The 26,650-nt window shown below is 62.9% G+C and overlaps 1 protein-coding gene across 9 annotated transcripts in view; it reads right to left on the reverse strand.

Moving 5' to 3' along the window:
* ARHGAP23 (Rho GTPase activating protein 23) overlaps positions 1-26,650 on the reverse strand; it is a 121,439-nt gene that overhangs the window by 5,352 nt on the left and 89,437 nt on the right. For 6 of the 9 annotated variants that reach the window (XM_044999473.1, XM_044999471.1, XM_044999472.1 and 3 more), the window contains 16 exons: positions 23,554-23,709; positions 22,569-22,680; positions 21,502-21,559; positions 20,238-20,375; positions 17,982-18,281; positions 14,285-14,346; positions 13,092-13,219; positions 11,699-11,817; positions 9,162-9,317; positions 8,265-8,343; positions 6,399-6,472; positions 5,863-5,952; positions 4,759-4,884; positions 4,091-4,132; positions 3,571-3,664; positions 225-256 (listed from right to left, as the gene is read on the reverse strand). In XM_044999473.1, coding sequence (XP_044855408.1) covers positions 225-256; positions 3,571-3,664; positions 4,091-4,132; positions 4,759-4,884; positions 5,863-5,952; positions 6,399-6,472; positions 8,265-8,343; positions 9,162-9,317; positions 11,699-11,817; positions 13,092-13,219; positions 14,285-14,346; positions 17,982-18,281; positions 20,238-20,375; positions 21,502-21,559; positions 22,569-22,680; positions 23,554-23,709 — 1,766 coding nt within the window. Of the gene's footprint in view, positions 1-224; positions 257-2,745; positions 2,771-3,570; positions 3,665-4,090; positions 4,133-4,758; positions 4,885-5,862; positions 5,953-6,398; positions 6,473-8,264; positions 8,344-9,161; positions 9,318-11,698; positions 11,818-13,091; positions 13,220-14,284; positions 14,347-17,981; positions 18,282-20,237; positions 20,376-21,501; positions 21,560-22,568; positions 22,681-23,553; positions 23,710-26,650 lie in introns of all 9 variants that reach the window. The other 3 variants (XM_044999475.1, XM_044999476.1, XM_044999470.1) reach the window with 2 other exon arrangements.

Below are 26,650 nucleotides of genomic sequence, written 5' to 3' on the forward strand. Positions count from 1 at the left end.
GAGGACAGGACAGCATGGCCCAGGACTGAGGTGGGAAGGGCCATGCAAGCTGCTCTGTGCTTTCACAGCAACAGGATTTATTGGTAAAACGCCAAATTTCCACCCTGGGTTTCCTGCCCCTTTCGCTGGGCCAGAGGCCGAGGCCCAGCAAAGCTGGAGATTTTAGCAGACACAGGACGCCCCCGCCCCAGACTTCAGCGAGTCCCTCACACGGGAGGCCTTACCTTCGACTTGGCAGAGCTGCTATTGGTTGAATCTGTAACGCAAACGACAGAGCAGGGATTAGGGTGGGCAGGGGAGGTCTTTGCTAGCGGGTGGGGGGAGCTAGGGGGCGTATGGGCATCACAGCAGAGGGACAGTTCTCAAGGGCACCCCCAAGCTCTCCCTCCACGGGTGGCTCTAATCAATAGCACGATCAGCCTCCAGACTGATCCGGCAACTGGCAGTGGGGCGCTCGGGCTGGGAAATTAACCAGGCCCAGGAGTAGCTGCCGGGACAGCGGAATTTGGGGCACTTTGCATAAAGTCCCCAAAGCCCTTGGTTTCGTCAGATTTATTTTTCCCCCCTCGAAAGGAACAATTTGGCAAAACTGATGCGAATTTGTCAAATGTTCTGGTGCTGCCGATGCCAGAAAAAAAAGTTTCAGCCACAAATTTCCACCGAGCTCCGGCTGGCCAAGCCGTGGAGGCTCACGCGCCTCAAGGCAGCGGCTGCCCCCAGACTGGGGGGAGCTTTCCGGGATCTCTGATCTCACGGGAGGAGCTTCCAGGAGGGCAGCCTACAATGATCTCGGGGTCCCTCTGTCCATTTGCATGCGACCCGCGCGCCCCGGTCACACAACCGCTGGGTTAATCACAGCCCGTGGGAAAAGAACGGCCACCGCCACAGGGTAAAGAAAAGGAAAGGAGAAAGAAGAGCCACACCCGGCCGAGAAGCGCCCAGTGGCCGGAGCCCCCGTCACCCACCCAGCAGCCGGACGGGTCCTGCCAGTGGCGCTGACGGAATGGAGCCACGAGCCCGGGACGGAGGGAGGGATGGGGTGAAAGGTGACAGTGGCGCAATGGGAGAACACAGGAGGAGTGACCCCGCTGGCACCTGGGATTCCCCTGGGGATGGGGAGGCCCCAGGCAGGGTTATGCAGCGCCCACGCGCCCCAGTGCAAAGCGGGGAGCTCCCTCCTCTGATGCTGGGGACATCGGCTTAGACCCAGAGGGGCCCGATCCCCATTTCCACTAGGCCCCCTTTGCTCTGATCCCCCGGCCACACACGTATCACTGACCCTCCATGCGGTTCAGACTCAAGGCCCAAGCTCCTTCCGCGGGTGCTAGAGAAGGGGTCTCCTACAGCTGGGAGCAGCCACCAGGGGCGATGCCCCCCTCCCAATACTACAGCAGGGAGGTGCAGGGAGGTGTTTAGCAGGGGGACCACAGGCCGATCCCTGGTGGTGGAAACTCCAGCTGGAGTCAGGGAGCGACGCCCACTCCCAGCAGCTGGGGACACCCGGGGCGGCGGGACCCCAGAGGCTGTGTGCAGCGAAGGGCCAACGCGGCTCAGTATTGCCCACGGGCTGCCTGCTCCGAACCCGAGCCCAGGTCTCTCGCTGGGTCGGAGGAGGGGCAAGCCCCAGGGAATGCACAGGCGAGGGCCGTGGGGGGGACCGCGTGTTAATCTGCAATGTCTCACAAGCAGGTTAAGGGGGGGGGAGAGGATGCACCCGCCGCGCCAGCCCCCACTCCACCACACTGAGAAGCACAAGGACAAACACAATGAGCCCCGCACCCCACCCCGGCGAAGGGATGGGACTCGCGGATGGTGCTTATGAGAGGGGGAGCCAGGAGGGGAACGCTGACCCCTGGGAGGATCTGGAATCCCAGCCCCCGAACCTGCAGCCAGCCACCGCTGGGAAGAGCGTGCTGTGACCCATGGGGGCTGGTGGGTCAGCCTGGGCTCCTTGGGGGGCGCAGCCGGGATGGGGCTGGGCTGAGTGGCCACTGGGAAGGCTCAGAGGGGAGAGACCCAGGGTTGAAGGGGAGTCTCTGCACCCTGGGCAGGCAGAGGGATGGGAGTCTTCCAAGGGCCCACCGATGACCTCTGCCCCCTGGGGTGGGTGGCACCAGCTGATCTGACTCCAGAGGAATCCCCCGCACCCACTCACATGGCCAGGCTCACGCTCCTGGCATTCACAGAACGCTGCTGGCAGGGCTCCCCCTGCGCCCAGCTATGGTGTGGGTGGGCTGATGCCAAGGACCCGGGACACGGGCACCAGGACCAGCAGGCCTCTGACCCGATGCTGCTGGGTGCTCTCAGGCGGGCAGGTGGCAGAGGGGCTCCCCTGTGCTCCCTCACAGAGCAATGCCCAGAGAAAACTGCGTGTCAGCGTCAGGGCCCCCATGTATCCAAAGCTGCGGGTGAATGTGTGTGTGGGGGGGGGGTCCAGATCATTCATCCTCTGACTACAATGGTGGTGCAAGAGGGATGAACCACACCGGGGGGTGTCGAGCTGGGGGTCGTACGGGTACCGGGGGGCAAACAGGTACCAGGGAGCATGCCCCCCGCCCATGGCTGAAGAAAGGCCACGTGGGTCACGGGGTGACGTGCACTGCGGCCAGCGCCGTGGGGTAGGGGCGGGGGGCGCTCTTCCCAGGGGGAGGGCGCAGGGCTCCGGCTCCCCTCCTGCACCCGCTCTCGCACGATCACCCGATGGAATTAGTGCATGAGCAATGCACCCAAGCAGCAGCACCGTACCCGCTCTAGAGCTCCAGGAGATCCGCTGGAGGAGGAGGAGGAAGAGGAGGAGAAGGAGGAGGAGACAGCAGAGAGACGTTTAAGGAAAGAGCATAAAGAATCAATGTCATTTCAAAGCTGCTGCGCTCCGCATGCGCAGCTCGAGCCGGGGGAGAGGGACCAGGCACAGGACAGAGGCAGACCCGCGGCAGAGCTGCTGGGGCTGGCTGGCCAGTGAGGGAACAACGGGCAGCCCTGTGGTTTGATGGCTGTTACCTGGACTGTTCCGCGATGGGGCCTAGTGGGGGCTCGGGGACAGCAGCTAACATGGAGTATACGCAGGAGAGGACCTGGGGAACTCACTGACACTAGACCAGCACTTCCTGGCAGTAACACTAGGGGGAGCCCAACAGCTGTTGGTAACCAGCCCGTGGCCAGTGATTGGCTCCTTGTTGTTCCTGGGTGCCAGCCTCCCCATCACACCCAATCCTCAGCAGTGGGCGTGGCCTGAGGAAATGCCCCTCCTCCTGCCCGGGAAGGCTTGTGCCCGCTGCTCGACGGGCAGCTCCTGGGTCACTTAGGGCAGGTCCCCAGCTCTGCTGCGGATCAGCAGCCGCTTGAGAGGGGGGAGCCCAGGGAGGAGGCTCACGCAGGGGGAGCCCCAGCTTGCCCAGCCGGGGGTGCCTGATGGGGAGAGCCCTGGCCTGGCCCAGGGGCAGTGGCCCAGTAACTCCCGTGGAGGTGGACTGTGTGCGAGGTCACTCCTCCTCCGGTGCTGCCGGCTGAGCCCTGACGGCCCCACGACTGGCGCCTTCCCCCGCGCCCCCCCCGGTCCTGCCCCCTCACCTGAGGCGTCCCCTGGCACCACCGTCCTCCCGATGTTGGGGAGCAGGTACTCGATGTTTGGCACCGACTGCGCCTCCTTCTCGTCCACAGGGGTCTGGAACGGCAGCAGGGGGAGAGTGGTGAGCGGAGGAGCCCCTGGGCCCAGCCCCGACTCCCTTCCGCTCTGTCTGCCGAGTGCCCTCTGCCCTGCCAGCAGGGCGGCAGTGCTGGGAGAGCCCCCAGGCGGAGCTGCTCACCCTGGCCGGGTCCTTCCCCAGGGGCTCAGCGTTCTGGCCGCGGGCAGAGGGGGGCGCTGTGCACACATAGGGAACCAGCTGGCCTCCCCCCCACTGGGGTCTCCAGCAGGGGGCAGGAGAGAGGCTGCCCCCAGGCTGGCGTCGCGAGGGCCATGCAGGCAGAGCTCAGGGGCTGCGTTCGGGGACCGGCTGTCCCCAGAGGTGAGCAGCCCTCCCACGGCTTGGACAGGTGCCCACCAGCAGCCAGGGAGCCAACCCCCCTGTTCCCCCCGCCTGGGACTCACCTTCTCCCCCTTGTCCTCCTTGTCGCTGAAGAACCAGTCCGACTGCGGGAGCAAGGAGAGGGGACGAGGGTCAGACCACGGCAGGACAACATCTCAGGGGGAGGGGGGAGCAAGGGAGGCTGCGGGGGTGTGTGACTGGCTCCTGGTCGCCCAGCTGGTGCCAGATTCACTCCCGTGTCGCCCCCGCCCGGCGTGGAGATTCGAATGCATGAGTCCCAATCTGCCTCTGCAGCCTCTCCACCCCACAGCCTGGCGCCCCCCATCCCCTCCAGCCTGGCCCACTGCCCCGGGGCCCCCGCCCCCTGCTGTCTGAGCCTACACACCCCGCACCGCACTGGGAGCTGAACGTGGCAGATCCCGACTGTGCAGAAAAGTCCAACCCCGACCCACTGACGTTCGGCTTCCAAGGAGGCAAGTTTCCCTTCAGTCTGGTAAGACGGGCAAAGAGCAGGGGAAGCAGGGTGCCAGGGACCTACTCTGCCCAGGAGGGGCAGGGTGCCAGGGGCCCATCCTGCCCAGTAAAGTGCTGGGGGGAGCAGGTGGGAGCAGGGCACCGGGGGCCCATCCTGCCCAGTAAAGTGCTGGGGGGAGCAGGTGGGAGCAGAGCACCGGGGGCCCATCCTGCCCAGTAGAGCGCAGGGCTGCGCAAGGGGCCACCTGTCACTTACGTGCTGGATGAGGGTCTCCACGATTTTGTAGCGGTCTGGCATGTGCGTCACCATGTCCGTCATGTTGTCCTCGGACGTCCGGACCAGCGTGGGGCCGAAGACCAGGGCCAGGTTCCGGGGCTCCATCTGCAAACAGGGCAGGGGGTTACAGTCCCGGCAGCCAGCCCCACGCCTGGGTCCCAGGAAACCCCATCCCAGGGGTGCTCTCACCCCACTGTCAGCAGCCTGAGCGCAGCCTGTGCCCGGGGGCCCCGCTCTGGTATCGGACAGTCTCATGCCAAGGCCCTGGGCTGTAAGATCCCAGCGATAAAATCCCATCAACCCCCAGCCTGGGGGAAGGGCAGGCAAACGCCCTGTCCTGCCATCGGCCTCGCTGCACCCCGTCCCTGCTGCTCTCGTCACACCCATATGAACCAATTAACTAATGAACTCACAGTCACTTTCCCAGCACCGGTGGGTTAGGGTGATCATCCCCTTCTTACAGAAGGGGAAACTGAGGCAGTGGCCAACACTCACAGCCAGGGACAGAACCCAGCAGTCCTGACTCCCAGTTGCCTGCTCTAACCATTAGAGAACGCTGCCTCCCTCTCCACTTGGCTTTTGAGCCTTTCTTCCTGGTCCAGGAAAGGAGGATATCCCAGCCAGCAGGGCTCTAGCCTGGAGCTTGGGAGACCAATCCTCTTCTCCACCACAGACTTCCCGGGTGACCTTGGGCAAGTTACTTAGGGCACGTTTATGTCTGGAGCTGGAGGCGGGGCCCGCTGCTCGGGCAGACACACCCACGCTAGCTCTGATCACGGCAGACGTGTCGTGGCAGCCGCACAAGCAGAAAGAGGGGCTGGCTGCCCTGCGTGCAATCCCAGCTGAGACCCCAGATACCCGTTCGGCACCAATGCAGAGAACATGCAGCACTGCTCGGGGACTCGGCTGTAGGTTTTCACGTCCACGCCCTGCTGGGGGCCTGGGGCACAGACCACGGAGCACTTGGGCCCTGGAGAGCACCAGGCGTCCCGCACACAGAGAACCCGGGCTCTCTAGCAGGGTGCGGGGTCTGGCTGCGCCACACGGCCTGGCTGGCTGGGGGGCAGGTGGTGGCAACGGTACCTTGTTCTTCTCGGAGTGGTCCGCGATGGTCTTCAGGTGCCCCACCAGGAACTTGAGCGTCTCGTAGTATTGTCCCGGCAGGTCCCGGATCTGCGGGGGGCACAGAAGCAGCATGAATGCCTGGCCAGCCACAGAGAGGGACGGGGACCCCCACCTCCCCATCCCAGCCTCACTCCTTCCCCGCTAGGACCCTCCTCACCCCGGATCGGCCTCTCCGTTCTTCCTCTGCCGCCCACTGCACACACCTCCCCTTTTCCAGGCCAGAAGAGGGAGCAAGGCAGGGGGCTCTGCTCCCACCCCCAGCCTCAGGACAGGGCTGGGATCCCCTCACACGCTGGGCAGGCCAAGCCTACCAGACAGACTGGAAAGGCAGGGAGAGTCGTTCCTGGGGCGGGGCTGACTCCTGCTCCCCGCCCATGGGCAGGAGGTTTGGGGGCTCGGAGGGAGACCCCTGCTTGAGGGCTGTGGCCAGGGGACCTGCGGAGGGTTCCCCACGCCCCCGAGGGACCCGCAGCCCCGAGGGAAGGGCCCCGTACCAGTTTCCGCAACGTCTTCATCCTCTCGCTGGCATCTTCTATCCGGTTGGCTTCGATGAAGTCGTTGTACTTATCTGAAAGCCAGAGAGAGGCCGGGTTCAATGGCCCTGCCAGGCACGGCCCCAGTGGAGCGCACCGGGGCAGTGCCCGCTGGGCCAGGGCTGGGGTGAAGCCCGGGCGGGTGCCCTGCTAGAGACGCTGACGAGGGGCGGAGAAGAGAGGAGCCACCAGGCCAGAACGCAGGCAGCATTCGGCAAGGGCCTGGTGGGCACGCTGGGGCACAGGGGTGAGGAAGGACGTGGGGCAGCGAGGGGGCTCTGGGTGAGAGTAGTGACATGTACCCGGAAGGCTCTGAACAGACAGATGGAGCGTGGTGCTCAGGGAGTGCTGGCAGCAGAGGGCACTTGGGTCATGCAGAGACAGGGGGTGAAGTGGGGCAGTCTGTAGCTAGGGGGATCTGGGGGGTGCTGCATGGCCACGGGTTCCCAGGGCAGATCGCCAGGCAGCGAGCAGAGCCGTGTGCCAATGAAGGGGTCACACGTCCAGTAGGGAGGTGGGGGTGAGAGGAGGGGCTCCAAGTGGGGTTTAGTCACAGCGCAGCGAGTCAGAGGCTGCAGGAGAATGTGGTTACCACTGGGCAGGAGGGACACACACCAGAGCCAGCCGCACTCCAAGTCCTGATCCTAGGGGAGGCTGAGGAGTTTGGGGTGCGTGGGTGTGGGTGTGTGTGTGAGAGAGAGAGAGCTCTCTCCAGCTGTGTGCGCACAAGTGTGTGTGTGTGAGACCTGTGGATCTGTGTGTGTCCCCTCCAGCTGTGTGTGTGCGCGCGTGCGTGTCCCCTCCGGCTGTATGTGTGTGTGCACAACCGTGTGTGTGTGAGACATCTGGATCTGTGTGTGTGTGTCTTCTGGCTGTGTGCGCGTGTGCCCCCTCCGGCTGTGCCTGCGTCTGAGAGAGAGATTGAGAATGAATCCTAGGACTGGCAGGGACCTCGAGAGGTCATCTAGTCCAGGCCCCTGCACTCGTGGCAGGACGAAGTATTATCTAGACCATCCCTGACAGGGGTTTGTCCAACCTGCTCTTAAACATCCCCAGTGATGGAGATTCCACAACCTCCCCAGGCAATTTACTCCAGTGCTTAACCACCCTGACAGTTAGGAAGTTTTTCCTAATGTCCAACCTAAACCTCCCTTGCTGCAATTTAAGCCCATTGCTTCTTGTCCTGTCCTCAGAGGTTAAGAAGAACAATTCTTCTCCCTCCTCCTTGTAACAACCTTTTATGTACTTGAAAACTGTTACCACGTCCCCTCTCAGTCTTCTCTTCTCCACACTAAACAAACCCAATTTTTTCAATCTTCCCTCACAGGTCGTGTTCTCTTGACTTTTAATCATTTTTGTTGCTGTTTTCTGGACTTTCTCCAATTTCTCCACATCTTTCCTGAAATGTGGTGCCCAGAACTGGACACAATACTCCAGCTGAGGCCTGACCAGCGCAGAGTAGAGCAGAAGAATCACTTCCCGTGTCTTGCTTACAACACTCCTGCTAATACAGCCCAGAATGATGCTCACTTTTTTTTTTCTGCAACAGCGTCACATCGTTAACTCATGACATTTAGCTTGTGATGCACTATGACCCCCAGATCCCTTTCCTCAGTGCTCCGTCCTAGGCCATTTCCCATTTTGGGTGCGTGCAACTGATTGTTCCTTTCTAAGTGAGTACTTTGCATTTGTCCTTATTCTCTGTGCATGCGTGTGTGTCTCCTCCAGCTGTGTGTGTGTGTGCGCATGTGAGACCAGTGGATCTGTGTGGGTGCGTGTGTCGCCTGCCTGTGTGTGCTGGGGGGTAGGGCTATAGCCCAGACTCACCGTCTGTGAACAGGGGCTCCGGGAGCTTCCGGAAAAAGGATTTCAACAGACTGCTGATGACGTTGAGGTCCTGCCATCTCTGTATGGGGAGAGGAGGCGGTGCTTAGGGGGGAGGCTGCCTGGGGTGGGAAGGCCGAGAGGGCGCCGGGGAGGCTCCTGGAGCAGGAGCCAGGGGAGCCCTCTGCGGTGAGGAGTGTAACTCTTCCGGCCGTGCTCAGCCCCGTGGGACGCAGAGCGGGCAAGCCGGGTGTAAGTGGCACTGGCACCCCTCAGCGGGAGCACCCCACAAGCGTCGCCGCCCCCCTGGGAAAAGGAGCTAACAGGAAGATGCGAGGCAAAGCGTGTCCCTGCCACCCCTCACCCCCACCCCGGTGAATTCCCATTCCTGCCCCCCAGGGCGCTTGGGAGAGGAAACCTGCTCTGTGCCTGCTGGGTGTTATTACAGGGCAGAGTCCCCGGGACTAGCCGGCTGGGCCACTAGGGGTCGCTGCTGCTCTGCACAATGTAACAGCTGGCAGCTGCAGCCTGTTGGTTTGTGGCACTGGCACCCCGGGAGCTGGGGCCACGCCAGGCTCTCGCCCAGGGGCTGCTCTGCCGACAGGCAAACCTGGCAGCCGGGTCAGACATGAGTGGAGCTGCGACCCCGCTTGCCAGGTCACAATGCTGCTCCCTCAGATTTGGCCTGCCCTCCCCTCCGTCCTGATGGACGGGCAGCCGGGCCAATCCTGAGTGACTGGTGCTTGGCCCCTGTACTTATGCCAGAACCGTGGAGGCATCCGAAGGCTCGACGCGCCCCCCTCCGACAGAGCGGCGTGACCCTCCCCTCCTGCCTGTCCATCCCCCGCGCCGCTCTGGGGGCGGCCGAGGGAGGCAACGTGTCTTGAGCGGGCTCCGCACCTCGTCCTGCAGGTTGATCTCGGCGCCTCCCTTGTTGAGCTGCTCCTGCAGGCTGGACACCACGGCGTTGTTCCCGGGCACGCGGTAGATGCCCATGTACTCCAGCCCCTTGTCCTCCACCACCTTGCAGCAGGCCTCCACGATCAGCGGGACGTTCTGCAGGGAACAGACACGGCCTGAAGGAGCTGAGACCACAGGGAGGGTCCACTGTTCAGCATGTGTGTGTGTGTGTGGGGGGGGATCAGAGATGGGCACAGCTGGAGTGGCAGCTGCCAGATGTGAAGGGGGTGGGGGATCAGAGATGGGCACAGCTGGAGTGGCAGCTGCCAGATGTGAAGGGGGTTGGGGGATCAGAGATGGGCACAGCTGGAGTGGCAGCTGCCAGATGTGAAGGGGGTTGGGGGATCAGAGATGGGCACAGCTGGAGTGGCAGCTGCCAGATGTTAAGGAGGTGGGGGGGGTCAGAAATGGGCACAGCTGGAGTGGCAGCTGCCAGATGTGAAGAGGGTTGGGGGATCAGAGATGGGCACAGCTGGAGTGGCAGCTGCCAGATGTGAAGGGGGTGGGGGATCAGAGATGGGCACAGCTGGAGTGGCAGCTGCCAGATGTGAAGGGGGTTGGGGGATCAGAGATGGGCACAGCTGGAGTGGCAGCTGCCAGATGTGAAGGGGGTTGGGGGATCAGAGATGGGCACAGCTGGAGTGGCAGCTGCCAGATGTTAAGGAGGTGGGGGGGGTCAGAAATGGGCACAGCTGGAGTGGCAGCTGCCAGATGTGAAGAGGGTTGGGGGATCAGAGATGGGCACAGCTGGAGTGGCAGCTGCCAGATGTGAAGGGGGTGGGGGAATCAGAGATGGGCACAGCTGGAGTGGCAGCTGCCAGATGTTAAGGAGGTGGGGGGGTCAGAGATGGGCACAGCTGGAGTGGCAGCTGCCAGATGTGAAGAGGGTTGGGGGATCAGAGATGGGCACAGCTGGAGTGGCAGCTGCCAGATGTGAAGGGGGTGGGGGAATCAGAGATGGGCACAGCTGGAGTTGCAGCTGCCAGATGTGAAGAGGGTTGGGGGATCAGCGATGGGCACAGCTGGAATGGCAGCTGCCAGATGTGAAGGGGGTTGGGGGAATCAGTGATGGGCACAGCTGGAATGGCAGCTGCCAGATGTGAAGGGGGTTGGGGGATCAGCGATGGGCACAGCTGGAATGGCAGCTGCCAGATGTGAAGGGGGTTGGGGGATCAGCGATGGGCACAGCTGGAATGGCAGCTGCCAGATGTGAAGGGGGTTGGGGGATCAGCGATGGGCACAGCTGGAGTGGCAGCTGCCAGATGTGAAGGGGGTTGGGGGATCAGAGATGGGCACAGCTGGAGTGGCAGCTGCCAGATGTTAAGGAGGTGGGGGGATCAGAGATGGGCACAGCTGGAGTGGCAGCTGCCAGATGTGAAGGGGGTTGGGGCATCAGAGATGGGCACAGCTGGAATGGCAGCTGCCAGATGTTAAGGAGCTGGGGGGATCAGAGATGGGTACAGCTGGAGTGGCAGCTGCCAGATGTGAAGGAGGTGGGGGGATCAGAGATGGGCACAGCTGGAACGGCAGCTGCCAGATGTTAAGGGGGGGTCAGAGATGGGCACAGCTGGAGTGGCAGCTGCCAGATGTGAAGGAGGTGGGGGGATCAGAGATGGGCACAGTTGGAACGGCAGCTGCCAGATGTTAAGGGGGGGGTCAGAGATGGGCACAGCTGGAGTGGCACCTGCCAGCCCACCCCAGCGAAGGCGGCTGAGCCCCACCTTTGCCCTGGCAGTAAAGCCGGGCAAGGAGAGAGGACGGCAGCGCCGTTCAGGCCGGCTCAGCTGGGCCTCGAGCCCAGACTGGGAGGAAACATAGATGAGAACAAAAGAACGGCGGGGGGGGGGGCAGAGCCCCCGCAAAAGGGCACAGGGGCTGCAACTGGCTGAGCCCTCCCCACTCAGGGATCCCAGCAACGACAGCCGTCCCCAGGCCCCCCCCGCTTCCTGAACGCTGCGGAGGGGCCTTGCTGGCCAACGCTCCTCGGCACGGACCCCCACTCCCTGCATCGTGCAGGCTGCTCAGCCAGTGGGCAGCAGGCCGGGGGCGGAGTCGATCCCTAGGCCAGGGGTGGATGGTCCTGAGAGCAGCCCTGCGGGCAGAGCAGGGTGGCACAGCTGGGTAGATGTGCTCAGAGCGGGCGGGGCCGCGCCCTCGTTCTGCCCAGGCAGGGGGCCCAGCGCGGGCGGGGCCGCGCCCTCGTTCCGCCCAGGCAGGGGGCCCAGCGCGGGCGGGGCCGCGCCCTCGTTCGGCCCGGGCGGGGGGCCCAGCGCGGGCGGGGCCGCGCCCTCGTTCCGCCCGGGCGGGGGGCTCAGAGCGGGCGGGGCCGCGCCCTCGTTCCGCCCGGGCGGGGGGCCCAGAGCGGGCGGGGCCGCGCCCTCGTTCCGCCCGGGCGGGGGGCCCAGCGCGGGCGGGGCCGCGCCCTCGTTCCGCCCGGGCGGGGGGCTCAGAGCGGGCAGACGCAGGCTGGGACCTACCTTGTTGGCGGGGGCGGGCTGGCAGTCCTCCAGCCTCACGCCGAAGGCTCGCGGAGCAGGTTTCTTGTTCTTTTTCATGATGTTGATGCCCCAAGGGGCTTTCTGGGGGGCACCATCATCTAGAACCAAACTCTGGGTCAGTGTCCACAGAGTGAGACCCCGGGAAATAAAGACCCCAAGCACCCCCACACCACAGGCAGCTGCACACGCCCCACCCCCCAGCCTTTCAGCCCCCAACACAACCTCACATGCACACCCACCCCCCGTGCTGATCTGGGCTCTTCCAGACAGGATCTCGCCCCGCAGGAGCCGAGCGCCGGCCGGCTGCGCACGGAGCAGACGTCTGCACGTGTGGTGTGCGCTCCCGAGGGAGGCGCATGTGCAGTGGAGCGCTGTTTCTGGAGGGTGTTTTGGGGGGTGGGGGCAGTTAATACAATTATGCCCATTGCTGTGGGTCTAGGCTGGAGGAGGCCGGTCCCAGCAAGGCGCCGAGCACTGGGAGCTGAAAGCGGCGAGGTTTACGCCTGTCCTTTGCTCCCGGGAAGCTCTTTGCACCAGCCCCGAGAAAGCGCCGTCTGCCCCGCAGCCGAGCTGGTCCCTGCAGCGTGTTGCGCCTGGCCCGAGGAGCAGAGATCTTCGGCCTGGAGTGTCAGATCATCGTGTCGCTCCCCTGGGCCTGGCCATGGGGCACCGGGGGAGCCTTTGGATGGAGTGCAGGACAAGCGAGATGTACTCAAGGGAGCCTGCAGTGCCGAGGAGACGCGCTGCGGCGTTCTGTGCCGGCGGGCAGCGTTCTCAGGTGCCGACTGCTTCCCGCCCACGTCTCTCGCACTGTTGTGACCCAGCCGCAAGGCGACGAAGGCAGGGGAAACTGAGGCCAGGTCTTCATCCGCCAGGGTGGGTGGAGGTTCCTAGCCAAGCAGAGATGGCAGAACGCAGCGCTTGCGGATGCTGCTACGAGGAATCCGGGAGCACACCTGGATGGCGGGTGCGTAGCTTCAACCCACAGAGACAACGGCCCCCTGCCCAGCAGCATCACCTCCTCTTGCTGGGCCCAGCACCCCCCGGTGGTTCTTGGGCCCAGAGCAGATCTCAGCCGAGCACTGGACCACGCTGCAGGCAGCAGGCTGGCTGCATGTGCCGAAGGAGAAGCCACATCGTGGATCAGCTGCAAATGGCTGGCGCCTGAGGCCGGGTTATCTGACCTGGTCCCCTAACTGCTGCACGTAGATGTTGATCCACAATCTCACGCACCCCACACATCCCCATCGCCCCACAGAGCCCAGACCCCCAATGCAGACACCCCGCCAGGTGTACGCTCAATGCACCGCGACACATGCACAGCCCCGGGCAGCCACGCACGCTGCCCCCCCACGCCGGCGGCTGGGTGTACCTTTAGTCACGGCCATGTCCTGCCTTGGGGAGCGGGGGGCGCTCGTCCCTGTCTGCTTCAGGAACTCGGCCTTGATCCCCAGCCCGCGCGAGCCCTTGGGGGAAGAGTCTGGTTTTGTTCCAGAGGGGCTGCAGAGAGAGCAGATGGGGGGGCTCAGCCTCTCCTCTTGGCCCCCGGCCTCTCACCCCCACCCTCACACCGAGCACACCCTGGATCACAGCCACCCCTGCACAGGGGGGCAGGCTTTGGTGGCAAAACCGCAGTGCAAGGCATCCTGGGAGTAGCTATGCAAATTAACTCCACCATTTACCCACAGTGCTTTACACTGCAGTGGGCTCCCCCTTCCTGGGCACACCCAGTGCAGCAAGGGCAAGACCCTCTGCTGCCCAAATGTTACAGGAGTATCCGAGGGCACCTCCTCCAGCATGCGCAATGCAGGTTCTCCCGGTTCCTGGCTTGGCCTTCTCTGCCCCACTCTCAGTGTCAGTTAGAAATCCCCCCCCCAGCAGGCTCCCAGCTCTTCCGAGCTCTGGTCCCTAATGGAAAGTGCCACCAGTTGAATCCAACTTGGGTTCAAGTTCCTCTAGCTGCACCAGTGTAAACCTCTGGCCAAGGTGCCCTCAGACCGGATTCACCCGGTGCTTAACGTCGGTTTGGTTAAATCCGGTAATTTCCTGACACGAAACCGGCCGACGTGCTGCTCCGGTAGGGACGGCAGCCGGTTATCTAGATCACTCGGTGCCAATTCACTTCTGTGGCCAGGCCGGGCCTGAGCTCAGGCACTTACACGCTGCACCTTTCTGCTGAGGGCCCAAAGTGCTTTAAGGAGGCAGGTCAGTATTACGAACCTCATTTTACAGGCACAGAGCGTTAAGTGACTTGCCCCGGAGAACCCAGGAGTCCTGTCTCTCCAACCACCCACAATCCTCTGGATATTCGCCCACAGTGCAGCCACCCAGAAGGTTTGCTAGCTGTCTGTCCATGGTACTGCTCTAGTCCCCATCTCTGAGGTATCGACCCTCCCAGGCAATCAGCTCCTTGGACCCAGAGGCTAAGTGACTTGCCCAAGGCCACACAGGGCGTCTGTGGCAGAGCAGGGAACTGAACCTAGGTCTCCCACGTGGCAGGCTAGCGCGCTAACCACTGGGGAAGCTCCCCCCAGCAGGTCGGCAGCCGGCGCGCGGAGCCCTTACCTCACTTTCCGGTAGTCATTTAGCTTCTTGTTGATAAGTGCTTGGCTTGCAAACCCGGGGTCCTGCAGCGGCACAAAGACAAGAGGGAGGGGAGAGCGTAAGCGCCACGTCTGGCACCAGAGCCCAAGCGAGCGTCGTCTCTTCCTTCAGCCGAGCCCCTTCCCAGCGAGGGGTTCGTGCGGGGGCTGGGGGGCTCGCTGGCCCTAGCAGGGGCAGGCTGGAGGATTTTGCTGCTGATTATCCTTCTGATGGGCACAGCCAGGCAGGCAGGACCAAAGCACCAGGCGCCGAGTCCCGGAATACAGGCCTGCCTGGGAGCGGTGTACCGGGCACAGGCAGAGAGATCCCCCTTGGTACCGAAACCTCAGCCGAAGGGGCCCGACCAGCCCTCCGGGGCCAGGCACAGGCTCCCACCCTGCAGTGCCTGGGATGCCCAGCGCAGCAACCCCTGCGCACGGCGCTGTGCGCTCGTCCCTGGCTTGGGAAGGCTCCGGGGGTTCCCAGAGATCAGGCTCCTCAAAGGCGGCTGGTTAGACAGTGGGGCGGATGAAGCTGCACCCCACGTAACTCTGGGGAAACCAGCATCATTCCCTGCAGGGCATCAACCCCCCCCCCCACCCCCGTATCACACTCCTAGGGCACAGCTCGGCCAGAGCACGGGAGGCGCCTCTCACCACTCCCCATCCTAGCGATCCCCAGCCTCATCACAGCCTCCCCACTGACCCCGCATGGCGGGCTGGGCGTGGGGCAGGCCTCTGAATCCCAGGAGCTCCACCACTGCTAGGCCCTGCCAGTGAGAATACAGAGCGGGCCGGCGCCAGGGGAGAGGGGAACTACCACATGTTCCACACTGGGCAGGATCTTCCTGGAACCCTAAGGAAATTCAGCCCCTGCAGGGCAGCCTGAGCTGGGCACGGATCTTAGGGCAGCTCCCACCCCTCTAGTGCCCTGAGCTGGGCATGGCTCTTAGGGCAGCTCCCACCCCTGTAGTGCTCTGAGCTGGGCACGGATCTAGGGCAGCTCCCACCCCTATAGTGCCCTGAGCTGGGCATGGATCTTAGGGCAGCTCCCACCCCTCTAGTGCCCTGAGCTGGGCACAGATCTTATGGCAACTCCCTCTCTAGTGCCCTGAGATGGGCATGGATCTTAGGGCAGCTCCCACCCCTCTAGTGCCCTGAGCTGGGCACAGATCTTATGGCAACTCCCTCTCTAGTGCCCTGAGCTGGGCATGGATCTTAGGGCAGCTCCCACCCCTCTAGTGCCCTGAGCTGGGCATGGATCTTAGGGCAGCTCCCACCCCTCTAGTGCCCTGAGCTGGGCACAGATCTTAGGGCAGCTCCCACCCCTCTAGTGCCCTGAGCTGGGCACAGATCTTAGGGCAGCTCCCACCCCTCTAGTGCCCTGAGCTGGGCATGGCTCTTAGGGCAACTCCCACTCCTTAGTGCCCTGAGCTGGGCACAGATCTAGGGCAGCTCCCACCCCTGTAGTGCCCTGAGCTGGGCACGGATCTTAGGGCAACTCCCATCCCTCTAGTGCCCTGAGCTGGGCACGGATCTTAGGGCAGCTCCCACCCCTCTAGTGCCCTGAGCTGGGCACGGATCTTAGGGCAGCTCCCACCCCTCTAGTGCCCTGAGCTGGGCACAGATCTTATGGCAACTCCCTCTCTAGTGCCCTGAGCTGGACATGGATCTTAGGGCAGCTCCCACCCCTCTAGTGCCCTGAGCTGGGCATGGATCTTAGGGCAGCTCCCACCCCTCTAGTGCCCTGAGCTGGGCACAGATCTTAGGGCAGCTCCCACCCCTCTAGTGCCCTGAGCTGGGCACAGATCTTAGGGCAGCTCCCACCCCTCTAGTGCCCTGAGCTGGGCATGGCTCTTAGGGCAACTCCCACTCCTTAGTGCCCTGAGCTGGGCACAGATCTAGGGCAGCTCCCACCCCTGTAGTGCCCTGAGCTGGGCACGGATCTTAGGGCAACTCCCATCCCTCTAGTGCCCTGAGCTGGGCACGGATCTTAGGGCAGCTCCCACCCCTCTAGTGCCCTGAGCTGGGCACGGATCTTAGGGCAGCTCCCACCCCTCTAGTGCCCTGAGCTGGGCACAGATCTTATGGCAACTCCCTCTCTAGTGCCCTGAGCTGGGCATGGATCTTAGGGCAGCTCCCACCCCTCTAGTGCCCTGAGCTGGGCATGGATCTTAGGGCAGCTCCCACCCCTCTAGTGCCCTGAGCTGGGCACAGATCTTAGGGCAGCTCCCACCCCTCTAGTGCCCTGAGCTGGGCACAGATCTTAGGGCAGCTCCCACCCCTCTAGTGCCCTGAGCTAGGCATGGCTCTTAGGGCAACTCCCACTCCTTAGTGCCCTGAGCTGGGCACAGATCTAGGGCAGCTCCCACCCCTGTAGTGCCCTGAGCTGGGCACGGATCTTAGGGCAACTCCCATCCCTCTAGTGCCCTGAGCTGGGCACGGATCTTAGGGCAGCTCCCACCCCTCTAGTGCCCTGAGCTGGGAACAGATCTTACGGCAGCTCCCACCCCTCTAGTGCCCTGAGCTGGGCACGGATCTTAGGGCAGCTCCCACCCCTGTAGTGCCCCCGAGCCGTGCTCAATTCTCCATACAATTAAAAGAATCTCCCAGCTAACTTCCTCCAAAAGCCGAAGTGGTGGATGGCGCAGCCCACACCAAACCAGCAGGGGTCTCCCTTCTCCTGCCCTACAGCCCAAACTGCTCCCAACCTGTGCCCCGGGGAGGGAAGAGGAGCTCTCCTGGTGCGCTCAGCTGCTCGGAGGGCCCTGCGGGCGGTGCTAGAAGAGGCGGCTGCATTACACAGCAAGGCCTATATAAAGGGAAGTTCATGCCTGGGATCCCTGGAAATTCAGGTAATTATCCCTCTGCAGACCAGCAGGGGTCCCCATAAGCTAACGAACACTAGCCAGCTGCTCAGGACCCGGGCACTGCAGGGACAGTCTAGTGCCAGGGAAGGGATCTCACCAGGACTGACCCACAGGGAGCCATCAGCCGGGAATGGGGCTGATCAGCCAACTGGCTGGCCTGGCCTCCCCGTCTCTGGAGTGAAAAGAGGGGGCTGGAGGGCGGCTGGAGGGCTGCCATCACCCTGGCCCTGTCCTCCTCTCATCAGCCCCTGCAGGATGCCAGGCCCCCGGGAGAAATGGCTTCATACAGAGTAAAGAAGGGGGCACAAGCCCTGGATTGGGGGAGGGAGCAGAGGGATGCTGGGAATGGAGCTGCACCTGCCACATACAGCGCCCCCTGGACTGTGCCCAGCCAGAGGCTATAGCGAACAGCAGAAGATGAAGGAGGCTGACCCATTCCCTTCTTTGAGGGAGTGGTGAGGTTCCAGTGGACTACAATTCCCAGCATGCAGTAGAGGCCAGTCTCCTTGGGTGGAGAAGCATGGCATGCTGGGACTTGGAGTCCCAGTGCCCCCATCAGGGCAAAGCAGAGCATGGCATTCTGGGACTTGGAGTCCCAGGGCACCGAGATGGCATGCTGGGACTTGAAGTCCCTATAAGCTGATCCTCCATCCAGCAGAGGGCAACTGCGGGCCCCACGCTTGGACCAGCCCTGCCCTAGAAGGAGCAGCAGAAGGCAAACATCTGGAAGGAACCAAAGTGGTTAGTGCCGGGGCGTCTGCGGAGAGCCAGGGGCCTGGAGGGAGCCAGGAGCCCCATGCTGGCTCTCACCTCGCCCTCGGCCTTGCTGTTCTCCCTGACGACTTTGATCCAGGCCAGCATGTCGTCCCGATCCTCTGCCTGAAAGAGATATTCACAGAAGTCAGCGGTCGTCAGCCGGAAGACGTGCTTCCTCTTGGTCTCGCTGTAGGAAATGTCCACCAGGCACGCTCGGATGCTGATCGGCTGCTCCTCCTCACCTTGGGGCAGCGCGCAGGTCACGGCCTCCCGCCTGTCCTTGCACAGGTAAAGGGAGTGTGCGCGGAGAACGGCGAAGACGCGCTTCCACGGCCGGATGCCCCCGCCAACTTTCTGCAGAGGGAGAGGACGGGCAATGAGCGCTGGCCGGGAGAGAGCCGGTCTCCTCCTTGGCTGCCCACCTCGAGATGGGGCAGCGCCACCTGGCATTGACATGAGCACCCGTTCAAGGTGCTGCCACGCAGCCGAGACACAGGGAAAGCCTAGGCTATGCCCACGGCAACGCGACCCGGGCGTGCACACCCAGCTGAGATGCAGGCACTCGGAGCAAAGCCCCCCAGCCTCATAGAATCATTAGGGTTGGAAGGGACCTCAAGAGATCATCTAGTCCAACCCCCTGCTGAAAGCAGGACCAATCCCCAAATGGCCCCCTCAAGGATTGAACTCACAACCCTGGCCAATGCTCAAACCACTGAGCTGTCCCTCCCCCCAGAGCCTCAGCCCAGGAAATGCCACCCAGGATGCTGTTGCCCAGACTCAACCCCGACACAGACCAGGGGCACTGCTAGGAAAACTCGACCAGAGCAGCTCACGCCCCGTCTGTGCATTCGGCCAGGCAGACGGCAGATCCCCACAGGGCAGAGACACTGGAAGCGTGTAGCCCCTTTTTCCAGCATGTTCCTTCCAGCTCTGACCCATGGATTTCAGCCGGGGGCCCAGAGAGAAGGACTCCCGCTGCCTTCTGGTAGCAATCACCCCATTGTAATCACGGCAAAGCCCACCCGGAGCTGACAGCAGCGGATCCTGCAGGGCTCCAACAAGGAATGCTGACCCGGGGGCTTTGACTGTAACGAGGGAAATTGTGTTCCCCAATCAGAGGATCAAACCCACCCCCACCAACCTGGAACTGCCCTATGACCCCATGAGCCCTGCCCCTCCGAGGCATGACCTACTCCCAGTGTTCCCTCTCAATCCACCCACACCAACTCCCTGCCCTGGGAAGTGAACCCCTCTTGGGTGGTGACAGGGGAAGGCCTCCATTCAAACCCCTTCACTTACGGGATGCTGCCAAGCCCTGCTCCCATTCTCTACTCCAGCCTCACCCCCCAGAGACCCCACACAGCTGCTTGTCCGGCAGCCGCTGGTGCCTGACTCAGAAGGGCCAGGATTCCCCGTGCCCTGGGGGATGCTCGGAGGCAGCAGGATGGCCCCACCCTTCTTTGGGTCTCCCCCGGGGCACCCACCCGCCCCGTCCCAGCCCTGCTCTCTCTCAGCCGACCCACCACCACAGCCCTTGGAGTGTGTGTGGACCTGGCCAGATGCGATCACTGCACAGTGCAGATGTCTGGTGTCTGCCGCCCACAAGGTGCTGGCATTGGTGTGACTGGCAGGGGTGGAAGTGCTGCCACTGGAAACCGCTGCCTCTCTTGCACTGGCCAACCCCCCCCCCCCCAGCTGCCCTCACCTCCTGGCCAGGCCAAATGCCCCTTGCCAGAAGAATGCCCCTTGCAGAGACCCCTGCGTACGCCCAGGGACAATCCCGTGTCTGGCCAGCGCTCCCCACACGTATGGGGCATCGTTTGTGGGTATGAGACTTCCTCCACCCGATTAAATTCCAGTGGCTGTTCTCCTTCTCCCACTCCTGGGTTAGCACATGGGCCAGCAGGGTGCTTGGCAGAAGGGAGACTCTCGTGGGACCCCCTGGAAGGCAGGACTCCTGGGTTCTATTCCTTGCTGTGTGAGGGGGTGTGGCCTAGTGGTTAGAACAGGGGCTACTGGGAGGCAGGACTCCTGGGTTCTATTCCCAGTTCTGCTGCTGTCTCCCTGTGGGACGCTAGCCAATCGCTTCATGGGTTGGTGCCTCAGTTTCCAGTAACAATACCAGCCTTAACAAGGGTGCTTGGCAGCGCGGTTCATTCATGTTTGTTAAGTGCTTTGAGATCCTCAGGTGGCGAAGGGGATCACATGACACATCACATAAACATCTCCAAAGAGAGGTTCTTCTCCTCCGTACAAACATGCCCAGCACTCCCTGCCCCAGCCTGGGCTTCCTGTGCAGTAAACACCTACCTTCCCCTTTTTGGTGAGGATCTGTTTATAGTGGAGCCAGCCCTCTTTCCTCACGTCGCTGAAAGTCACATCCGAGAGGTCGGAGGTCGAGTGCCTCTTTGATCTCGTGTCTTCAGACATGCCGAGGCTGTCCAGGGACTGCAGGGGGAGAGGCGACCGGAGAGATGGGTGTATGGCCCTCACGGCTACTGCACTCAGAGGCAGGCAGGCACCTCTCCAGCTCTGGCACGCTACCCCCTCAGTCACACCACGGGGCATTACAGGCAGTGGCCTCCCACTGGCGAGAGCAGAGGAGAGCCAGGCCTCCCAGCTCCATCAGGCCCAGCACCGTGATAACTATACAAACACCAGGCAACCCTCAGGTTTGGTCTCCACCAGGATTTCAGCCGCCTCAGTGCAAATCCCTCGTGTAGACAGAGTTTCCACGGGGGTGGCAAAACTGACTCACTCTGGCTTGAAATCAGGCTGGCGCTGATGCAAGTCATGCTGCGCTGGAGTAAGCTGCGTCTGCATGAGAGGTTTAAACCAATGAGCCAAACCTGGGGGCTGAAATCCCAGTCGAGATAAGGCCATGCAGCTCCCACTGATGCAATCGTGAGCCTGTGGGGCAGCAGGTGCCCCCCTGCCCTACACCTCAAAGGCCTCATTTACCCCAGTGCAGAGCGGGCGTCAATGTCCGAGCGGAATTGACGTGCACTGGCGTGAAGGACTCTGCCAGGTGCAGGGAAATGCAGCGCATGGTCCAGCCTGCGTCCCTGCGCGTTAGAGGAGGCAGAACCCACCGGGCCAAACTCTCTGCTGGCGGAAGCAAGGAAAGCTCCCCTGACGTCAGTGCTGTTTGGCTCGTTTTACGCCAGCCCGTCCAGTTGATCCCAGGCGTCGCCTGCCTTAAGCTGATCAGTGCAGATTGTTGTTCACTGATGACTCTGGGCTGTGCGGGGGCGATGCACAAACCTGCGGTTTCCCGCTGGAGGCACCGGGTACAAGACCGGAACAGCACAGCTGGGACTGAACTGTGCTAGCCGGAGGCCGTCCGAGGCTCAGGAAGGACTCGGGATGGCACAGTGGCGGGCGGGGAAGAAATGCCCAGCGGCCTCAGGCAGGGCAGCCACCCAATATGAGGCCCCGGCTCCCCTCATGCAAACCAGGCCCCCGGTGGGTGGCATCCACATGGCTGGGGGTGCATGGTACCAGCGCGGCCTTGGTGGGCATCATTACAGCGGCAGGCAGAACCCCCGCCCCCTTCTTCACTGGGAACACCTACCCCGTCGGTGAAGAAGCTCCTCAGCATGCGCAGACTCGGCACCCGGCTTGGCATCCTCCTGCAAGGAAAGCAGCCGCCCGTGAGCCCGGAGCAGGAGGGGTGGCAAGCGTTCCCGAGCACAAGGGCGGTTCAAGGACAGGCCCCACTGGCCCCAGCCCCTTCTCGTGGTGGCTGGGGCATCTCTTCGTACGGAGCCGCGGGAGTCACTGGCTCCTTGTGGGCTGTGGAGAAGGCTCTGGCCTGGGGCTCAGGAGAGCTGGGTTTGAGCTCTGGCTCTGATGGAGGACAGGGGCAATTGGGCCTTTAAGATCCACAGATGCAAACCACACTCTTGTGTGAGCTGGGCATTAATCCCCCACCGCGAGGGCAGCAGCAAACGGAGGGGCTGGTTTACATCGTTCACACCCCGTGCTTTGGCGGAGCTGCTCCAGGACGGGCAGCATGGCCGAGCGAAAGGAACACAGGGGTATGTGGTCCCAAGTTCTAAACCCAGCTCTGCTACTTACTCACTGCGGGGCCTTGGCAGAGTCACTTAGGGCCTGATTTTCAGAAGTGCCCTCTCACATCTCTCAGGCCATGAATGCAAAGGCTGGCTTAGGGCTTGTCTGCATGGGGAGGCTACTGTGAAATCAGCTAGGGTGGGAACTGACCGAGGCCACAGCTATAACCCACCAGCTCCCCTAGGGACAAGCCTTAGGCCAGGCAGTGAACAACACCACACTTTGGAAAGTTAGTTGTGAAACAACACAAAGGATTCTGGGGTATGGTGTAACGTGGAGAACTCCTGCTCTCTCACAAACACAGTATCACGCCTTACGTCTTTTGTGGATCAGACCAGCTGTGTCCCACCCCCTGCCCTAATGGATCACACTCCCGGCCTGTCAAATCCAAGACTGGCCAATAGTGGCACTTCAGGAGGCACTGAACTCACTTGTCCTATAATGCCCAGCAGCTGGAGATCACACCCTGCCGTGTGCAGCTGCGAGGCCAGGTCGGGACCACCCCGAGAAGGGAAGAAGCCATTGTTTGGCTGGCATGCAATGGGGTGGGGAAGGGGTCACCCCTACCTTAGGATCTTCCCCTCGTCACGAAATGTGTTCAGACCATCGTCACACGACTTGGAGCGCTCGGTTGTTATGGCCAGGAGGTAGGAGGATCGGCGGCTGGCTTTGATGCTGCCTGAAAGGGAAAGGAAAGAGAAAGGGGCCATCAGTAAACACAGGAAGAGCCAGTTCACAAGGCAGTCGGTGCTTTACCAGCCTCGGGAATGGATTGGCTTGTCACGGTACTAAGGACTGGGGATCAGGACTCCTGGGTTCTATTCCCGTCTCTGAGAGGAAACGTGCCTAATGGTTAGAGCTCGGGGATTGGCAGTCAGGGCTCAGGGGTCCTGGCTCTGCCACGGTTTTGCTGCACAACTTCAAGCAAGTCATTTAACCTCTGTGCAGCAGCTTCTCTGTCTGTAATACGTGCGAGCAAGCCAGGAATGCGGGGAGACAACGTATGCCATGTCCCAGCATGCAGCAGGACCCCGGATCAGAATACCCCAGCAGGGCCTGCAGCTTTGCGGGCTACTCCAGGCAGCGTTTTACTGGAGCTCCTCATGGCTGACACACACTCACTCCCGGCTGCCTGATTTACGTAGCCCATTTCTCCCCATCAGGCCAAGGCCCTTTCCTACCTGGCTCGTCTGGCCCAGCTCCCCTCGGTGGGTCCAGGCTCATCCCCTACAGCAGATTGTCAGGTGCTCTGCATATACCTCATTTCCCAGGACATAAGCGACGGGGATCCCACCCCCTTCCCTGGGGAGGCTGCACCATGGCCCAGCAGGACCCTTCCCATGTTCACCCTGCATTTCCCTTCCCTCTGCTGACTCCTCATGACGTCCCCCCTCTGGAAGTTGGGGCCGTTCCCTACTTCTCTGTCGTTCTGCACTCTGGCTCCTGGCTGCTCAAGGCACAGGCCGCTCTCCGCCCTGAAGCCCTGCCTGGTACCTGGCCAGCGGCTGCCCCCGAGGGTGTCCCTGCCCCAGCGGGAGGGGCGGGTACTTACTGCAGTCCTGGGAGTAATGGCGGCTGATGGCGAAGGAGAAGGTGGGTGAGGAGGGGCTGCCGGTGATGGCGGGGGCAGAGTTCACGGCGCTGGAGACGACAGAGGAGGCAGGGATGTGCTTTGCCTTCAGGTCGATGCTGGGGCTCGTCGGCTCGTCTGGAAGAGTGGGGGGCACCGTGAACCAATGGAACCGCGGGGGGACCAGCCAGAGACCCACGCGGGAAAGGCTGGGGTCTCCCGCCCAGCGCCTCCCACCGGGAGACCCTCCCCCGGCCCCAGTCCCCGGAGCGCCTCCTGCTGCGAGGCTGGGATCTCTGCAGTCTGTGCTCCGCCAGCGCCCCCTGCAGCGAGCAGCCCAGGACCAGAGCGCCAGGGAACCCCTGGCTTCTGGATCCTCTGCCAGGGCCCTTCCCCGTGGGGGCAGCGCCAGTGCCCGGTGCAGGCTCAGCAGCAGGCACGCAAGAGGCCGTCCCCAACCCCTTCTTTACCCCTCCCAGGAAGGAACAGCCCAGTGGGTCAAGAAAGTCAGTGAGCAGCCCCTGCCCCTCCAAAGCTAGGGCTGCCTCCCCAAGCAAACCGGTCATCCCCCATGGCTGCCGGCGGCTGAGAAACCAGCCCTGCCCTCCACCTCCGAGGAGCCCCGCTGCCCCGAGAGCTGCAGGCCAGGGGGGCGCTCGCTGGGGCTGAGGCACAGAGCCCAGGCGGCAGCGTCCGTGCCGGGGGTGCCCCGATATCTCGTCACGGAGGTGCCGGCAGGGCTTGATGCCATGTTCTAGGAACACACAGCTGCTCTTCGCTGGAGCGGGGCAGGGGGATGGGAACGAGTGGGAGGGGCTGCATGCGGAATGAGGAGGGGGGAGAGGGCCCTGCCTCGATGCACCTGCTCCGCTGCCAACAAGGCGGGCTGTGTGCGCCAGGGCAGCCCCGTGCCGCCGCTTCCCCCAGGCAAGGTGGCCAAGGGGACAATGTGGGGCGGGGCCGGGCGCACAAACAATAGCCAGGCTTGTGAGGAATGCGCGGAGAACAACGGTCCCACAGTGCCAGGCTGGGCACGGCGCGGGCAGCGGAGTAAGGCTTCCATTGTGCCGTGGTCTCTCCCGGGTACGAGGAGACGGCATGTGCCAGGGAGAAAGGCCACGACGTCCCCCGAAGGGGGGCGCAGTGAGCGGAGAGAGGCAGGCAGGTTTCACCTTGGGCCCCACAGGAAAGCCTGGGGACGAAGCGGCTGCAGGGCAGGCAGAGGAGAATCAACCCCTTTCCCTCAGGAGAGGGCAGCTGCTGGGCTGGCACGGAGACGTCAGTCACCCCGCGAGCAGCTGGGCCCGCCCAGCTCAGGAGACACACCAAGGCGGCAGGGTCTGCAGGTTCCCCGGAGTCTCTGCCTCCCCCCGTCCCGAAACCCCCGAGCGGCCGTGTCTGGTCTGGCTGCAGCTGGACCAGCGTCGGGGAAACGGCTGGACTGGGAGTCGGGGTCGGCTGGGTGACGCTGGCCAGGTCCCTTCCCTCCTCTGTGCTTCTGTTTGCTCCCCTGCCCTTAGTCTGACTTGTGCGTTCCTTGGGGCCAGGGCCGGGGCCGTCTCTCCGCGCCCGTGTGCAGCTCTCGGCCGGGGCTCTGCCAAAGGAGGGCCTGGCAGGAGACCCCCCCTCACTACAAGTGTGGCAGCTTTCGGTGGAAAGGGGGGTACCAGGCAAGTCGGAGCCCCCTCACTGTGACCTCCCAAGGGGCAGCAAGGGACCAGGCAGCCACCGCTGCTGAAGAGCAACTCAGGCATGGGGGATGGTGCCTCCCCAGGGAGCCTAGCAGTCCCCCCGCGGAGCTGGTCTCTGGTCCTCTCCCGTCTCCTGGTGCCTGTTGGCTGGGGGAGTTCCTGGGCACTGAGCGCATGGCACACCGGCAGGCCTTGCCAAGGCTTTCTGCCAAGCCCGGGCTGGAGAGACGTACTCCTGGGAAGCCGGGCCTGCCCTGCTGAGACGGAGGCCAGCGCTGGGCAGGCGGGGACGGCTGCAGCAACCTCGCTAACCACATCCCTGCCCTGTCCAGGCAAGAAGGAATGTGGAGGGTGGAGATCCTGTGGCCAGCCCCCTCCCAGTGCTGCGTAGAGGGATTGGATGGCACAGGAGACCAGAAACGAGAGACGAAGCATTTGGCCTCTCGTTAGCTAGTCAGAATCTAGCACAGCCAGAGAGCGAAGTGTGTTGCCGGGGCTCAGCCCAGGTCCGTGGCACCCGGAGAGGCAGGACTCTCCATGTTGGGGGAGTGGCACGTTCAGGGCAGTGCCCGCCCCCCTGCCTCTCAGTCAGCCAGCTGATGGAATTCAGCCACAGGGGTTGCCAGGCAGGCACCTTTCACGGACAGCACATAAGGCCAGATCCTACCACGCCCCTGCAAGCAGCTCCAGCTGCAGGGCTCTGGGGGCGTGCCGCAGGTATGCCGAGTCTAACAGCATGTGGAAGGGGCAATGGGACAATCAGAGGCCACCTCGATGGGCTGCTCAGGCGTCCAAGGCCAGTGCCCAGCTTTAAGGCAGGTATGGGGACAGTCCCAGGCTTCCCGCTGCACGCAGAGACAACAGCAGTCATGGGATCCCAGCGGCCAGGCCCCCTGACCAGAAGGCTCCTTCCTGGGCATCCCTGACCCTTCCACCACTGGACAGACTGGAGACCCCTTCTCCCTACCCCAAGCTGGATGCTTCCTCCCCATGCCGCCCTGTGCTTTGCTGCCTGCAAGGACAAGATTTGTTTGGGCCTCATGTGACTGTCTGGATGACCACAGTGGGCTACCACGAGACCAAGTCAATGGCCCACCCGGACCCCTGCCACCCTTCTTCACCTGCTTCTCTTTCCACCCCGACGTCTCTGGCCCTTTGCTCTCCTGATCTCTGGGACCACCTAGCACATCCCTGGTGGGTTGGCTTCTCCAAACCAGAGACACTCATCCAAGCAGGTGGCTGCACCTGGCTTCACTGTGACCGTTTGCACCTGCCCAGCCTACAGTCGCATCTGCCTGTGCACCAGCTGCCGTTTACCCTCTGCGGGTCAGACCCAGCGGGTGACGCCTGCTCCGCAGCATCCACTACCCTGCAACCGAGGCTGCTTC

The sequence above is a fragment of the Mauremys mutica genome, chromosome 25 (genome assembly GCF_020497125.1).
Source record: "Mauremys mutica isolate MM-2020 ecotype Southern chromosome 25, ASM2049712v1, whole genome shotgun sequence".
Taxonomy (NCBI): domain Eukaryota; kingdom Metazoa; phylum Chordata; order Testudines; family Geoemydidae; genus Mauremys; species Mauremys mutica.